General features: G+C 37.7%; 1 protein-coding gene across 1 annotated transcript in view; it reads right to left on the bottom strand.

Annotated features, from left to right (window-relative positions):
- Positions 1 to 13,842: 13,842 nt before the first annotated feature.
- The window catches only part of LOC133653857 (glutamine--tRNA ligase-like), a 29,579-nt gene continuing 26,512 nt past the window's right edge, over positions 13,843 to 16,909 (bottom strand). The window contains exons 18-23 of the mRNA XM_062053617.1: positions 15,388 to 15,489; positions 15,188 to 15,280; positions 14,969 to 15,096; positions 14,828 to 14,894; positions 14,608 to 14,733; positions 13,843 to 14,490 (exon numbers count right to left, since the gene is read on the bottom strand). Of these exons, the coding sequence (XP_061909601.1) occupies positions 14,440 to 14,490; positions 14,608 to 14,733; positions 14,828 to 14,894; positions 14,969 to 15,096; positions 15,188 to 15,280; positions 15,388 to 15,489 (567 nt within the window). The 3' untranslated portion in view covers positions 13,843 to 14,439. The remainder of the gene's footprint in view (positions 14,491 to 14,607; positions 14,734 to 14,827; positions 14,895 to 14,968; positions 15,097 to 15,187; positions 15,281 to 15,387; positions 15,490 to 16,909) is intronic.

Below are 16,909 nucleotides of genomic sequence, written 5' to 3'. Positions count from 1 at the left end.
TCCATCTGCCACAGCCTGGCTATAACCTAGCCCCAGCTTGGCCTCTCACTGCCTACAGACTGGGTCTGCTAGCTTCATCTTGGCCTTCCATCTGCCACAGCCTGGCTCTAACCTAGCCCCAGCTTGGCCTCTCACTGCCTACAGACTGGGTCTGCTAGCTCATCTTGGCCTTCCATCTGCCACAGCCTGGATCGATCTTAGCCTCAGACTGACTAAGGCTGGGCCTTTGCTAGCCTTAGCTTGGCCTTCCAACTGCTGTAGCCTGGACATCTGAACTTTGAATATTGGACCTGGGTAGGTAGTAAAACAATTTAACAATGACTTTGACAAAAGCTCTGTATTTAATATTAATGCTTTTTCCTGGACTTGTTTTCTGCAATTGTAGTGGGGTACCTGACCAGGTGCTCCACCAACCTTTAACTCTACCGAACGCAATAACAATCACCTGGTCCTACGAAACTACAGCATTTACACAAAGCTTATTGATATCTACATGTGGGTCAGTGCTAAATAATTCTAACCAGCTTCATTTATGGTGTATTTCTGTGTTAAATAGATGTTTTTCTCCTTCTGAAATTACTCATTTTGACATTGTGAAGCCAAGTAATGTTGTCATCGGGTTACCTTGCCACATGAAACGAAACATTTTTATATTGCTCTTACTTCTTCTATCAGGCAATGTGCAACCAAATCCAGGCCCAGCTTTGTACAACATCAGTACTCCTGATGAATTTAGAGCTAGGTCAGGTCTTGGTTTAATTCATTCAAATATTAGAAGTCTACTGCCAAAATTAGACTTAGTCCAAATCTGGATTCAAACAACCAATGCAGACATGTTTATCTTATCAGAAACCTGGCTAACCAAAGCAGTCTCTGACAAGGACATTGCTATAAATGGATATAATGTCCTCGAAAAGGTGGAGGAGTGGCTATGTATATCAAAAACAAATGTATTGTTACCTTATTATCATCACTGTCAGTCACTAAACAATTTGAACTCCTTGCCCTGCAGCTTGAATTCTCACATGGCCAACCTCTCGCAATTGTAGGCTATTATAGACCTCCCTCTGCCTCCACTGAAGCCCTTGCCTCGCTTGAATCCTTTATGAGTGGGTTAAAAGCTAGTGAACTTCTCTTGGTTGGTGATTTAAATTTTGACTGGTTGACTTCCTCTTCTGATAACCTTAAAGCTGTATGCAACTCACTAAACTTAACTCAATTAATCACTTCCCCAACTCGACCCAATACTAAAAACTCCTCAAAATCATCTTTACTTGATCTAATTCTAACCAACGCTCCCCATAAGTACACTGGCACTGGGGTGTTTGCCAATGACTTGAGTGACCATTGTACAATTGCAGCTGTAAGAAACTGCAAGCTACCAAAATCAAAACCCACTATTACATGCAAAAGAAATATTAAAAACTTTTGCCTCCCAGCTTTTATATACGATTTAGCTGCCTTTCAGTGGAACAGAGTTGCTTTAATTGATGATATTGAGATAGCGTTGAAATACTTTTATAATGAATTTCAACGTATAGTCAATAAACATGCTCCGTTTCGAAAACTTAGAGTTAAAGGTCGAAATAATCCCTGGTTTTCCTCTGCAATTGGAAACCTTCTCAAAGAGAGAGACGTTGCTTGGGCCAGGGCTCGAAAAACAAAGACAGAGGCTGACTGGCTTAGCTTCCGCCAGCTTAGAAATAAATGTACTTCGCTTGTTAAGAGGGCCAAGTCTGATTTTTACCTGCATGAATGCAAAAAACATACAAATGATCCCAAAAAGTTTTGGCAAACCATAAAAGCTTCTTTAAATCATGTGACAACAAATGACTTTCCAAGTCCTTTAATTACTCAATCTGGTACTTTGTCTGATAAGACAACTATATCAAATTGTTTTAATGAGTATTTTGTTTCTGCCGGATCCTTGTTTGAGTCGTTGAATCCTCAATTGTCAAATGTTGGTTTAACTAATGTTAATATACCAAATACACCACAGGCTGTAAATAGACGCAGCACCTGCACTTTTGAGTTCACACCTGTATCAATATCCGAGGTAAACAGTGCACTAAAGAGCCTGGACACAACTAAAGCAGCAGGACCTGACCAAATTGAACCATTTTTCTTAAAATTGGCTGCTGATTTTGTTGCTGAGCCTCTCTCGCATATTTTTAACCTAAGTCTAACAAGTAAAAGCATTCCAAAAATCTGGAAATCGGCCTTTGTTCTTCCCCTGCTAAAAGGGGGTGAACCCACAAATATAAATAATTACAGACCAATTTCAAAATTATGCATTTTAGCAAAATTGTTTGAGAAGATCATCAGTAACCAGCTAGAGGATTTTTTAGAATCAAACAATATTTTATCTCCATTTCAATCTGGTTTTAGAAAACAGCATAGCACTATTACAGCTGCTCTTAAGGTCTTCAATTATTTAATCGAGGCTGTAGACGGCAAGAAATATTGTGTCGCCCTATTTATTGATTTGTCAAAAGCATTTCACACAGTAGACCACAGTCTGTTAATTCAAGCCCTTCATCACGTTGGATTATCTAAAAATGCAGCTGCTTGGTTCACAGACTATCTCTCCAGCAGAACACAATGTGTACAGGTGGCTGGGACCACCTCTTCATTACTGGACATTACCAAGGGCGTTCCACAAGGCTCAGTGCTGGGGCCCATTTTATTTTCTATCTACATAAATAATCTTTGTAATAATTTGTCAAATGCAATGTACCATTTTTATGCAGACGACACCATTATTTATTGCTGTTCAACCTCCATCACTCAGGCTTTTGAGTTTTTACAAGCTGCTTTTGATGTCATCCAGACTCGCTTATTTGATCTTAAATTGGTTTTAAATACAGATAAAAGCAAGGTAATGGTTTTCTCTCATTCAAGGGTGCTACTGGAAAATATTCCAAATATTGTAACATCAAATGGAAACCCTATAGAGCAGGTCTTAAATTACAAGTACTTGGGTTTTACTCTTGATCAGGAGCTTTCATTTAAAGCCCATATTAACAACTTGGTCTCTAAGCTTAGGGTAAAGCGTGGTTTCTTTTTTAGAAATAAAAACTGCTTCTCTCTTAAAGTCAGAAAGAAATTGGTGACAGCAACTATCTTGCCTGTAATTGACTATGGAGACGTGCTTTATTTTAGTGCTTCATCTAAATGCCTCCAGTCCTTGGACACTGTTTTTCATACAGCACTAAGATTTGTTACTGGCTGTCGTAGTCTCACCCACCATTGTCAACTGTATATGAAGTCAGACTTATCTTCATTGAGTGCACGCAGATACACACATTGGCTGACTTTAATTTATAAGGCTCTTTTAGGTTTAATACCTCCATACTTGTGTACTCTGTTACAAAGAAAAAGCAGCTCCTACGCATTACGTTCTAACAATTTGTATGTTTTAACTGTTCCTCATGTACGGACTGAATTTGGCAAAAGAGCTTTTGGCATTGCTGCCCCTATGGCATGGAATGAATTGCAGACGAAACTGAAACTTACAGAACTACTTCCATTTGGAGCCTTCCGTTCTGTCCTGAGGGACAAACAGCGAGAGACGTTTGCACAGTGCCCGTGTTTTTAAAGATGTAAATCTCTGTTGTTTTACACTTCTCTTATGTATTTTAAAATGTATGTCTTAATGTATTTATTTTGAAACTGCTCTGTGACATGTGCTGTTGACCTCTTGGCCAGGTCACCCTTGTGAAAGAGATCTTGATCTCAATGGGTTTTCTTATCTGGTTAAATAAAGGTTCTAATCAATCAATCAATCAATCAATCAAAATGTACCTATACAGCCCTTAATCACAAATGTCTCGAAGGGCCGCACAAGCCACAACATCTTCGGCTCAGATCCCACTTCAGGGCAACAAAAAACTCAACTCAATGGGAACAACGAGAAACCTTGGAAGGGACCGCAAATGTGTGGACCCCTCCTTGGGTAAGCGGGGAAATTGGATGCCGAGTGGATACGGTTAATAATGTGAGAGTCCAGTCCATAGTGGGGCCAGCAGGGGCTCCTCTTGTATGTATAAGTCAGCAGCACAGAGACATCACCAATTAATGCACAGAGGAGTGGTCCATCTCGGGTCCCAACTTGGAACAGCTAGCACTTCCTCTGTGGAAACTGATCCATGGCCACCTGATAATCTCTCCACGCAGGAGAGGGGGGCACAGCAGAAAACAGACGGCAGATAGACTGGTCTAAAAATGGGTCTATTTAAAGGCTAGGGTGTATAAATTAGTTTTAAAACGGGACTTAAATGCTTCTACTGAGGTAGCATCTCTAACTCCGGTAGGGCATTCCAGAGTATTAGATCCTGAATAGAAAACGCTTTATAGCCCGCATACTTTTTTGGGGGACTTTGGGAATTACTAATAAGCCGGAATTTTTGGATCAAAGGTTTCTGGACAGAACGTAGGGTACATTACAATCAGCCAGATAGGATGGAGCTAGACCATAAGTATTTTATACGTAAGTATTAACACTTTAAAGTCGAATCTTAAGTGCACAGGAAGCCAGTGCAGGTGAGCCAGTATAGGCGTAATATGATCTAACTTTCTTGTTCTTGTTAAAAGTCAAACGGCCACATTTTGTACCAACTGTAAATAATACGTTACAGTAATCGAGACAAGACGTAACGAACGCATGAATAATGATCTCAGCGTTGGTGGTGGACAAAATTAGACGAATTTTAGCGATATTACGGAGATGAAAGATGACCCCAAAAGGTACAAGCGGTAGAAAATGGTTGGATGGATGGAAAAAGGCTGTTTTAGTGACACTCTTGATGTGTGATTCAAATGAGAGAGTTGGGTCAAAGATAATACCGAGATTCTTTACCGAGTTGCTTTGTATAATTGTTTTGTTGTCAAATGTTAAAGTTGAGTTGAGTTGAGTTGAGTTTGAGTTTATTTCGAACATGCAAGCATACAACATGATACATCACAATTTCCAGTTTCTTTTCAACATGTTCGAAAAGAAGAAGCAGAGCTTATTTAATCCTACCCCTTTTCTTTACATAACAGTTGCAAAACTTTTTGTTCACTTCCTGTTCACAATTTTTTCACAATAAACTCCATAAGTAATCACAATAAAAATAAATAAATAAATAATAGTAAGAATTTAATAATAATAATTGGTGAAGTAAGTCATATTTCATATGATGAGATAAGTAAGATTACTTTAAGAATGAATGAATGGATGGATGAAATAAATTGAGAATGTTTGTCATGGTTCTTCTTCTTTGTACTTTGTAAACACTTTAAGTTTGAAGAGTTTCTTGAAGTGTATCATATTAGTACATTGTTTGATTGCTTTGCTTAATCCATTCCATAATTTAATTCCACATACTGATATACTGAAGGTCTTAAGTGTTGTACGTGCAAACAAATGTTTTAAATTACGTTTTTCTCTAAGATTATATTTCTCCTCTTTTTTTGAGAAGAATTGTTGTATATTCTTGGGTAGCAGGTTATAGTTTGCTTTGTGCATAATTTTAGCTGTTTGCAAATTCACTATGTCGTGGAATTTCAGTATTTTTGATTCAATAAATAAAGGGTTTGTATGTTCTCTATATCCAACATTATGTATTATTCTAACTGATCTTTTTTGTAACACCGTTAATGAATGAAGTGTACTTTTGTAATTATTTCCCCATATTTCTACACAGTAGCTCAGATATGGTAACACTAGTGAGCAGTAGAGAATATGAAGGGATTTTTGGTCTAGAACATGTTTTGCTTTATTCATTATTGACGTGTTTCTTGCAACTTTATGTTGTATATTTTTTACGTGAGATTTCCAGTTCAATTTATCATCAATCATTATACCTAGAAATTTGGTTTCGTTTACTCTTTCAATTTCTATTCCGTCTGTTTGTATTTGTGTTTGACTTTCTCTTCTACTGTTACCAAATAGCATTATTTTAGTTTTACTAAGATTCAACGATAGTCTGTTCTTGTCAAACCATCTTTTTAATTTGTTAATTTCTTCTGTTATTATTTGTATTATCTCCTGTGTGTTTTCTCCTGAACAAAACACTGTTGTATCATCCGCAAATAATACTAACTTTAAATCTTTTGTAACTTTACAAATGTCATTTATATAGAGATTGAATAATTTAGGTCCTAGTATTGATCCCTGAGGTACACCACAGGATATATTTAGCGTTGCGCCTAGCTTCACGTATTGTTTCCTGTTCGTTAGATAACTTCTTATCCAGTTTAAGACTAACCCTCTGATGCCATATCGTTCTAGTTTTTTGATTAAAATATTGTGATTAATTGTGTCAAATGCTTTAGTTAGATCCATACAAACCGCTGCCGCACATTTTTTACTATCTATTGCATTGGTAATTTCTTCTGTAATTTCAATTAAAGCCATTGAAGTTGAAACATTAGCTCTGTATCCATATTGGTTCTCTTCGAGTATTCTATTTTTATTTATGAAACTTTCTAATCTGTTATTGAACAGTTTTTCAATGATTTTAGAAAATTGTGGAAGTAGAGAAACAGGTCTATAATTTGTAAATTGATGTTTATCTCCAGTCTTATAAATTGGTGCAACTTTAGCTATTTTCATTTTGTTTGGAAATGTACCTGTTTGAAATGATAGGTTACTAATATACATTAATGGTCCTGAGATCTCTTCAATAACCTTTTTTATTGTTTCCATATCAATTCCGTTACAATCAGTTGAAGTCTTAGATTTACATTTTTTCACGATTGTAACTATTTCCTCCTGTGTCACATTACTGAGGAACATGGAGTTGGGATTTCGCTCTATGGTATCATTATAGTCCTCAATTGGAACTGGGTCTGGAATCCTTTCTTCCAATTTTGGTCCAATATTTACAAAATAATTATTGAAGCTTTCAACTACTTCCTTTATGTTGTCATTTTTTTTATTTTCATCTAAGAAGTATTGAGGGTAGTCCCTCTTAGTTCCATTTTTAATAATGCTATTGAGGATGCCCCATGTTGCTCTCATATTATTTTTGTTTCTGTCCAATAATTCACTGTAATATTATTTTCTACATGATCGTAGTATGTCTGTTAACTTGTTTTTATACTTTTTGTACTTAATTTCTGCCTCTATAGTTAGTTGTGCTATAAATTTTCTATATAGTGTATTCTTCTTCTTACAAGCATTTTTTAATCCTTTTGTCATCCATGGTTGATTATTCTTTCTCTGCTTGTTACTGAGTTGTATCCATGGACAATATTTGTCATAAAGTATTATGAACTTGTTTAAGAAATGTTCATATGCTTCATCAACCTCTTTTTCATTATACACATTGTCCCAATCTTGCTTTTGTAGCTCAATTTTGAAGGCAGTCATCCTCTTCTCTGTGCATAGTCTTCGAAATGTCCTTTTGTCTTCCATGTTCTTCTTGTAGTTTCCATCATATATTGTAAAAACTGGCAGATGATCACTAACGTCGCTTATAAGTAGACCACTTGTAGTGTTATTATCAAAATCATTGGTAAAAATATTATCAATAAGCGTGGCACATTGTCCTGTGATTCTGCTTGGCTTTGTGATTTTAGGATATAGACTGATGCTGTACATTGTATCAATGAAGTCATCAATAGACTTTTGCTTGTTGGGGTTCAATAAGTCAATATTAAAGTCACCACATAAAAACATTATTCTTTGACCATTGTCCATGTAAGTTGCCCTGATCCATTGTTCAAATGTTTCTATACTTGACTTAGGTCAGGGATCGGCAACCCGCGGCTCCGGAGCCGCATGCGGCTCCTTGACCACTCTGATGCGGCTCAGCTACATACATGCCGACTCCCCCACCCCGATTTTCCCAGGAGATTTATGGATCTCAGTGTCTTTCATAGATTACTCCCAGGGAAAAAAATAATCCTATTTACACTCTAATTACTAAATAAAGGGCGTGCACTAATTGCACTGCAGTAATTGTCCTCTATAACATTTACATACAGCATGCCAGTCCAGCCACATGTTGCATGTTGTTATTACTTGCACACACAGGAGACAGCAAAGCATACTTACTCATCAGCCACACAGTTTACACTGACGGTAGCCGTATCATACAACTTTAACATTGTTACGTTACAAATATGCGCCACACTGTGAACCCACACCAAAAAAGAATGAAAAACACATTTCTGGAGAACATCCCACTGTAACACAACATAAACACAACACAACCATTACCCAGAATCCCATGCAGCCCTAACTCTTCCGGTCTACATTATACACCCCGCTACCACCAAATCCCCCCACACATCAAACCCCCCCCCCCCCCTCCGTGCGTTGGTTGAGCGGAAGAGTTAGGGCTGCATGGGATTCTGGGTATTGGTACCGTCAGTGTAAGATGTGTGGCTGCTGAGTTAGTACGCCTTGCTGTCACTTACGTGAGCAAGCTGAAATTGCATTCTACGTGTGGTCGAGCAGGTACACTGTTAGGGCAGGCTGTAGAGGGCGCCAAATGCAGTGTCATCACGCTCTGATATTTGGGAGTCTCCCGGGAAAAATGAGAAGGTTGGCAAGTATGACGCTATCAAGTGCCATTCATTCAAAACTCGCGGTCTGCACTAACATCAAATTTCCACATTAAAGTGCGTGCCGGTGCGTGTGTCGGAGACCCCTGGTTAACATAGCACAAAGCATTTAAGCTTTGAATGCAGTGTTTTTCATTTAAAAAAAATTTTTGTGGCTCCCATTACTTTCTTTAATTTGTGAAACTTGCCAAAATGGCTCTTTGAGTGGTAAAGGTTGCCGACCCCTGACTTAGGTGATCTATATATACAACTGATGAATATGTTTTTGCTTTTTTCCTGACATATTTCAATGGTTATACATTCTAAGATATTATCTATGGCAAATGACATGTTTTTTTACCACTTTGTAGTTCAGGTTCTTCATCACGTACACAGCTACTCCTCCTCCATTTTTGTTGATTCTGTTGATGTAGTTTAGTTCATATCCCTCCAGATCAAAATCTATTCCTTTTTTATCATCAATCCATGTTTCTGTGACAGCAATCACTTTGAAGGGTTCGTTGATGTGTTCCAAAAAGTTCTTAATGTTGTTGTAATTTGCATACAAGCTTCTACTATTAAAATGAATAATTGACAATTTGTTATCACATTCAATGTTACTATTATATTGATCATCTGTATAATAAAAACAACTATTACTGATGTGGGAGAAAAAAATTTGTATCTGGATCTATATCATTTTCCAAATCCTGGTTTTTGTGATCTTTGTTGCAGAAATTTTTTAGTTCCATATTTTCTTGTTCAACAAACTTTGATGTTGTTTCAATAATCTCTATAAGTGTAGGTGGATGCAATCTTGAATCTAGGTCCTCTTGTTTAGTCGTCCCTTGGAACATAGTATTGTCGATGCTGGGTGTTTGTTTTCTGTCAGAGTCCATTGACATCGTTGTTGTGGTAGCTGTGTAAACTTTAAAAATTGTCCAGGTCCTTGATGTCATGGACAACAATTACTCTTGCTTCTGGACTTCCATTCAGCTTGATGTAGATTTTACAGTTGGTGCTCCAAGTTCCCTGGATTTTTCCCTGCCTTCTCAAGTCGCGTGCTTTCTTGGCGATTCCAGCATTACGTTTTGTGAGATGCTCATTCATGTACACATTTGTTCCCTTCAGCTTCTTTCCCTGTCTCAGCAATGCCATTTTAGATTTTCTGTTTACGAGTTTCACGAGCACGACTGGAGTGGCGTTGTTGTTTCTTCCGTTCAGTGGGATGCATGTTTCGATGGTATTAATGTCAATTTCAATTTCTTTTGATTGCAGAAAGTTGACCACTTGCTGTTCTGCTGAGACCATATCCATTTCATCTGGTTCACCTTCATTATTCACAGCTTTCGCATAGGATCTTGGTTTAATTCGGTGCCCTGTCACAATGATATCATTCATTCGTTTATCCTGATCCATTTCATCTATGATGTTCCTCAGCATGTTGTTGTCTTCTTGAAGGATCTTCATTTGTTTGCTCATTTCAGTGGCTTCTTTATTTCTGGAGTTGTTCTCTTTTTTCATTTCTTTAATTTCTTCTTTCATATCCTCTTTCCATCCATCCATCAATTCTTCCAATGTTTCTATCATTTCTTCTTTAAATTCCTGGAGTATTTTTTGTAGTATCCCTTCTTGAATCCCATCATGTCCTGTGCCCAGCTTCAAATCAGTCTTTCCAGTCAATCCTTTAACTTTTGGCATCGCGGCAGTCACTGACGTCAGTGCCTCTTATGTCTTAAGGGCAGTTACTTCTTTAGCGACTTGCGGCACTTTTAACTTGTTTTTTCAACAATTTCGTACCTTGCGCCGTTCAGAGATCAATTTGAGGTGTCAGCCTGTCAACTTATATCACTCTGCGACGTCGGGATCACTTTAAAACAGCTGTAAACTCGCCGTAACTTTTGGTTGCTAGGCAACCGCTTTGAACTGCGGGAGGCGCCTTTGGCTTGAGGCTAACGGCTCTTCCACTCGCCTTATTTCAGCGTATCAGTGCCTCTCAACTGGCCAAAATCAGATCGAAGATGCCAGGTGACTCTCCTGTGGCTGTGATCGCAAATCAGTGGTCAAAATCTTCAGACTTAACAAAAACTCCGGTAGCAGAAGCGGAGCTTTTTTTCTTTGCGTCCTTTCTCATTGACAGGAAGTGACGCAAAGTGGTATCATTAAAATTAGTGCCGGTGTCTAGCAGAACCGATAATCAAGCGTTAAGATGCCAAAAGTTGCTGGACATCCATTGTTTGATTTCATTAAGACACGCAAGGATTTTCGAGATGAAGGGAAGTTGGGACATGAGGTCAGGATCGAGGTTAGGCCTTTTGAGCAGAGGATGAATAACCACTGTTTTGAATACTTGGGGAACAGCACCAGAGGAAAGTGATACGATAATATTTAGCACCGATTGACCTAACATTACAAACAGCTTCTTGATAAGTTTTCCAGGAAGTGGGTCAAGTAAACATGTTTGTTTTGTCCTATTTACAAGTCGAAGGAGTTAAAGTTAAAGTACCAATGATTACTCTAATGTTATTTCATCAAAAAGAGAGAGATTATTTTGGAGAGCAATATCTGGCGTACATACATTCATATCTGCGTTAATAGAACCCAGTTGGAGCTGGGATGAGTTATCTTTAATCTCCTTTCTAAAGATTCCAATTTTCTTAGTAAACAATTGCATAACGTCATCAGCCGAGTGGAGAAGTCCCTTGTTGAGTTAGCGATGCTCCCATACTGAACAAATATTTAGGACTGTTTTAATTGAGGCGGATGAGATTGGAGTAGTAATTAGTTTTAGCTAAGGTAAGAGTGTGTTTATAAGTTATTAAACTATCACTCCATGCTTGATGGAAAACCTCAAGTTTAGTCGCACGCGATCTGAGTTCCAGCTTTCCACATGATAGTTTAAGAGCTCTGGTTTCTTCTGTAAACCTGGGGGCATAGGCGTCGATCTACATTTCTGCCAGTGGGTGCTCGGTGTGTGTGTATTAATTAAAAAAATAGACGTTCAGCGAAGTTAATATCCCATATGATTTGTGACTTCATTCTTTTGTAAAACGGACCAAACTCGCCACAAAATTGACTACAACAAGATTGATTTTTGAAAAATTATTTTAAAGATTGAAAGTTTCCATTAATCCTACGTGGGTGCTCAGGCCCCGAAGCACCCACGTCTTTTCCTCCCTACAAACAGCGTGCCGGCCCAGTCACATAAAATATGCGGCTTTTACACACACATAAGTGAATGCAAGGCATACTTGATCAACAGCCATACAGGTTACACTGAGGGCTGCCGTATAAACAATTTTAACACTGTTACAAATATGCGCCACACTGTGAACCCACACCAAACAAGAATGACAAACACATTTCGGGAGAACATCTGCACCGTAACACAACATAAACACAACAGAACAAATACCCAGAACCCCTTGCAGCACTATTTCTTCCGGGACGCTACAATATACACCCCCGCTACCACCAAACACCCCCCCCCCCCCCACCCCCTGAATTCGGAGGTCTCAAGGTTGGCAAGTATGCTTTTGGGGGCCTTTTTTTTAGCTTTAGTGGTGCTATACTATCAATGGCGTTGCGCAGGTCATCGTTAAAGTTGTTAGTGAGGTTATCGATAAAGCCCACATAATTTGGGAATGATGCCATTACCCAGGGCAGTTGGCCAGTAAGAGTCGTAGTTGTGACAGCATTAATGTAGCAGCTGCTAAAGTATTGGTTATTAGTAGCTTTTTGACAAGTTAGAACTTCACATTTTATAAGGTAGTGATCGGACATTACTTTATTGTACGGGAGTACCATAACTTTGGAGGTGGTGACATCCCGGACGTATTACCGTTGTGATGCGTGGGTTCATTCATTATTTGTGTAAGACCACAGCTATCAATTATAGTCTGGGTCTGACGGGGTATTCGTATGTATATAAAATTCCCCATTTTATTTATATTATATTTTCTGCGTCCGTCACTAGATCAGCAACAAACTCTAAAAATGTGCTTATAATTCGTTGTAGTGAAGCTTGTTTAGCTATTTCTCGTCCTGCAAAGGTGATACTTATAAAAGTATAGTTTATTTGTCGCCATGGAGGAGAGGATTAGTAATTTAGAAGTAGCTAAAACACTGTGGAGGGACTTTAGCTGAAGGCTCTGCAGTGCTTTGAGAAAGCGTTTAACTGATCACTAGTCAAATTTGTCGAGCATCAACATGTGTTATCACAATATAATGGTAGTATTAAAAACTATTTTGTCTGACAAATTTATGTCATTTAAACATTAATTTTGAAGCCAAAATAAGTCCATTCTCCTTCTGTCTCTACACTGTTTCCGCTTGCAAGTGCTCTGTGTGTGTTGACTGACATGTGCCTTGGATCTTATTACCAGCAGTGTCACCACGGCACACCGTCATGACATGACAAAAGAGTACTTTTAATTCATTCATTAGCATGTTTGCACCACCTATTGTGAAAGACACAGACCACAACATTAAGTACCGTATTTTTCGGAGTATAAGTCGCACCTGCCGAAAATGCATAATAAAGAAGGAAAGAACTGGAGTACTGGAGTATAAGTCACATTTTTTGGGGACATTTATTTGATAAAACCCAACACCAAGAATAGACATTTGAAAGGCAATTTAAAATAAAAATAAAAAAAGTGAACAACAGGCTGAATAAGTGTACGTTATATGACGCATAAATAACCAACTGAGAACGTGCCTGGTATGTTAACGTAACATATTATGGTAAGAGTCATTCAAATAACTAACATATAGAACATGCTATACGTTTACAAAACAATCCGTCACTCCTAATCGTTAAATCCCATGAAATCTTATACATCTAGTCTCTTACGTGAATGAGCTAAATATTATTATTTGATATTTTACGGTAATGTGTTAATAATTTCACACATAAGTCGCTCCCGAGTATAAGTCGCACCACCGGCCAAACTATGAAAAAAAACTGCGACTTAATGGTCCGAAAAATACAGTACTTGTGTACAATCAGATGTCTCGTTAGTAGATACAGGATATGAGGTGTACACCTGGAAATGTAATATGTTAATATTTTTGCTTATTTTACTTAAGTGAGATGACCTCTGTAACACCCTTCAGCATACTTTCATACTCACATCTGCATTTGAAAATATAGTAAATGATGGTCAATGTGACTTACGTCACTATGTTTGCCAATTACTTTATTTTTCATCCTAAAAAAATAAAATCACAGATACAGGTGAAAAAATTTCCTTTTGCAAGAACAAAAAAGTACAATATGCATGAAAAGCATATTTAACAAAGATGCCAGAAAAAAAGCCAGATTTATTGTAAATTGCACACATAAGTAGCTACTGTTATGTCGATAAGGTGTGTAGTCATTTTATTATTAGAAACCAGACACAAACTGTTGTTTTCTTAAACAGTTTAATTGTGCCTGATACACGAGCACCTTTTGTGACATAAAAAATGATGCTTTGGCAGTGACCAACCAAAGTTAGATACTGTATTTGATAGCATCAGCAGAGGTGACAATGTTGTTATGAAATTCATGATATTATTTTTCAGTAATCCTATTGTATACAATAAAAGAGGTAATACTGAGCAATTAAAATAGTTATGAGGTGACACAGAGTGGCAAAAATTTAAATGTATCCATCAGATACTTAAGTATTTATTTTTCACAAAATGTATTTATAGAAATGACTAACTGCAGTCAGGGGGAAAAAAGATGCATAAGGAATGACTGCAGTTCCAAATATGGTCAGTTATCTGATTTGTTTCAATCTCAACCAAAGCAGTTGCTGGCTTTATACATGACGTGGTGCAAATAGTTGTGATTGTGGCATGTATCAGTGGGCTCTTGGGAAGCAGGACACACAGCTTGATCGCACAGTCAGACACCTAAATCTTCCCAGGATCCTCTTTGAGAGTAACTGTCCTGTTAAAGATCAGCTGCACAGATGGAAAAATACATTTATGTTCAGCAAAAAAGAGGTAACAGATCATCCCTGAAAAAAATGTATATATATTTTAAATTATATTTATTATCAGGCACCAGTTTCAGTATACCTTGTCATCTGTGCTGTCAGGGTCCACGGAGAAATAGCCAACTCTCTCAAACTGGAATTTGTCAAGTACTTTCGCTCCTTTGACAGAGGTATCAACTAAGGCACTGGTGATAACTTGCAGAGAATTCTATACGACAAAATTTTTTACAATTTAACAATCACAAAGATCAACTGATGTCGAACTTAAGGATCAGATTCAATCCAATCAGAATGTCACTCACAGGGTTGATGTCACTCAAGAAGCCATTGGGCACCTCAGCCGGATCCTCAGGGTGTTTGTGCAGGAATCTGCAAAGACAATGAAAGAAAGGTTATAAGAATCTTTATTATCACTAAATGAATTGTTATGAATGACAACTTACAGCCTTTCATAAATGCGCACTTCACACACAAGTGGCTGGCTGACCCAGTGGATGAAGGCCTTTGGTTTCTCTGCTTTGTCAGAGCTGCAGCAGGTCACCTCCAGTTCCACCACTTTACCCTGGGTGTCCTGGAAAAGGAGTATTTATTTTGGATAGTAGCAAATGGTATCAAAAAAGAAAGAAGCCTGAAAAATCAAAATCAAATGTGTTGGAACATACCTTGATGATCTTCTGGACAGAGATGACATAGCCAGCATGCCTTAGTCCGACAGGCTGTTCTGGGGTAAGGCGTTTGTAGCCTTTCTCCATCACCTGAAAAAAAAAAAAAAAAAAAGTCTGTAATTTTCTGTAGATATGTAAAGGCACAGGTAATTACTTTGCCATGAAGGTATTTTATGTTTGACATTTGTGTCTCAAACCTCTCTGAAGTCACTTTGTTCAATGAAGATGGTGCTTGTAAAAGGCACAGTATGGCTGCCCTTGGCCTCGTGAGCTGGGAAGTCTGGTACTCGTATGTTTGACTGTAAGAGACATGAGAAGATTACAACCTGAAGACAGAATCGAAGCAACATGATATGCACCAAGGTACATTACAAAAGGACAAATGTAAAGGGTCACTTGAAAAGTTAAAATAATAAATTACTATATTTGTGCGCCTTTGCAGCTATAATGGCAAGGGATGAGTACCTTTCACAATTGAACCGATACGGTACCAATTCCTGAGAATCGCTACGATACTCAACGGTACTTTTTTGCGTGTCAATGTGATAATAAATGTTCATTTGTTGAACAATACAATCGCTATTGTTTTTAACATTTAACACTGAGCTTATGATAACTGTGCTGTACAATTGATCTCTCTTTCTTACACTTGTGAGTTTTATTTGTAAGTGTTGTGTAGTAGACTTTGCAAGAAGTTGCAATTCCAAGACTTTAGATAGCAGTAGTGTGTAGTTCACACAGAGGGCAGGCAGTTTTGCAGAACTACGGAGTAGACTATCTTTAAATAAAGCCAACAAACCTGAAAATGTTTCTTTTTTTGAGTGGATATAAAAACTATCACAGCAAGTATGCATTCATTTCAGTTTGTCCGGTGTGTGTGTTTGTTGCCATAGTCAGGGTGTAGTCAATTTTTGAGCACTAGAAAGTGTTTGCCTGTAGGTATTGTATTTATGACACACTAGATGTTAGATTGCAACATGTGTCTTAGCTGTAGCACTAACTGGCACATTTTGAGGTGTTGAAATCATTATGTAAAATTGCTAATACTAATCAGTAGCATGTATATGGCATATGTACTTTGCATATTTTGCAAAGTGGATCCTTATTAAATAAGAAACCATTCTCATGCCACCACTGTAATATCCTTTAAAAGTATAAAATCCTAAATTTTGAAAATGTCCAAAAATCTAAAATTGCCTTTTTGATTTACAAAGTTTTACATGGGTTAGCACCACCACCTATCAGACTTTATCAAGTCCAGCAGGTTTTAGGGGAGCGAGTTATTCTAATGGAATCCTTTATCATTTGGGTTAGGTTAAACTGTTTGGCTAAATGCTTTAGCTTATTGGAACATGCTTTATCCAACCAATCTAGTTTAAAATCACCCATCAAAATAGTTTCCTTGTTACTGCAGGCTTTAAGTAAATCTTTCAACATGTCATAAAATACAACCTTTTTAGGTGGCCTATATAAAACAACATTAAAAGACATTTCAGAAGATAGGCAAATTGTTACTCCAACACATTCCAAACTATTCTGGGAGAAGATTGATCGGCTTGCATTGGATTTTCTTTTTAACATAAAACACCGCCTCCTTTTTTATTAAGTCAGTATTTTCTAAAAACATTGTAACTCTAAATGGTCAAGGCACCTGCTGGGTTATTTTCGACCTTGCCTTTTGTACTTGGGCACAATTACGCTGGAACAAAAAGGACCTTC

The sequence above is a fragment of the Entelurus aequoreus genome, linkage group LG07 (genome assembly GCF_033978785.1).
Source record: "Entelurus aequoreus isolate RoL-2023_Sb linkage group LG07, RoL_Eaeq_v1.1, whole genome shotgun sequence".
In the NCBI taxonomy this organism is placed as follows: Eukaryota; Metazoa; Chordata; class Actinopteri; order Syngnathiformes; family Syngnathidae; genus Entelurus; species Entelurus aequoreus.
The sequence above is the reverse complement of the archived record's forward strand: the minus strand, read 5'-3'. Positions and strand labels throughout refer to the sequence as shown.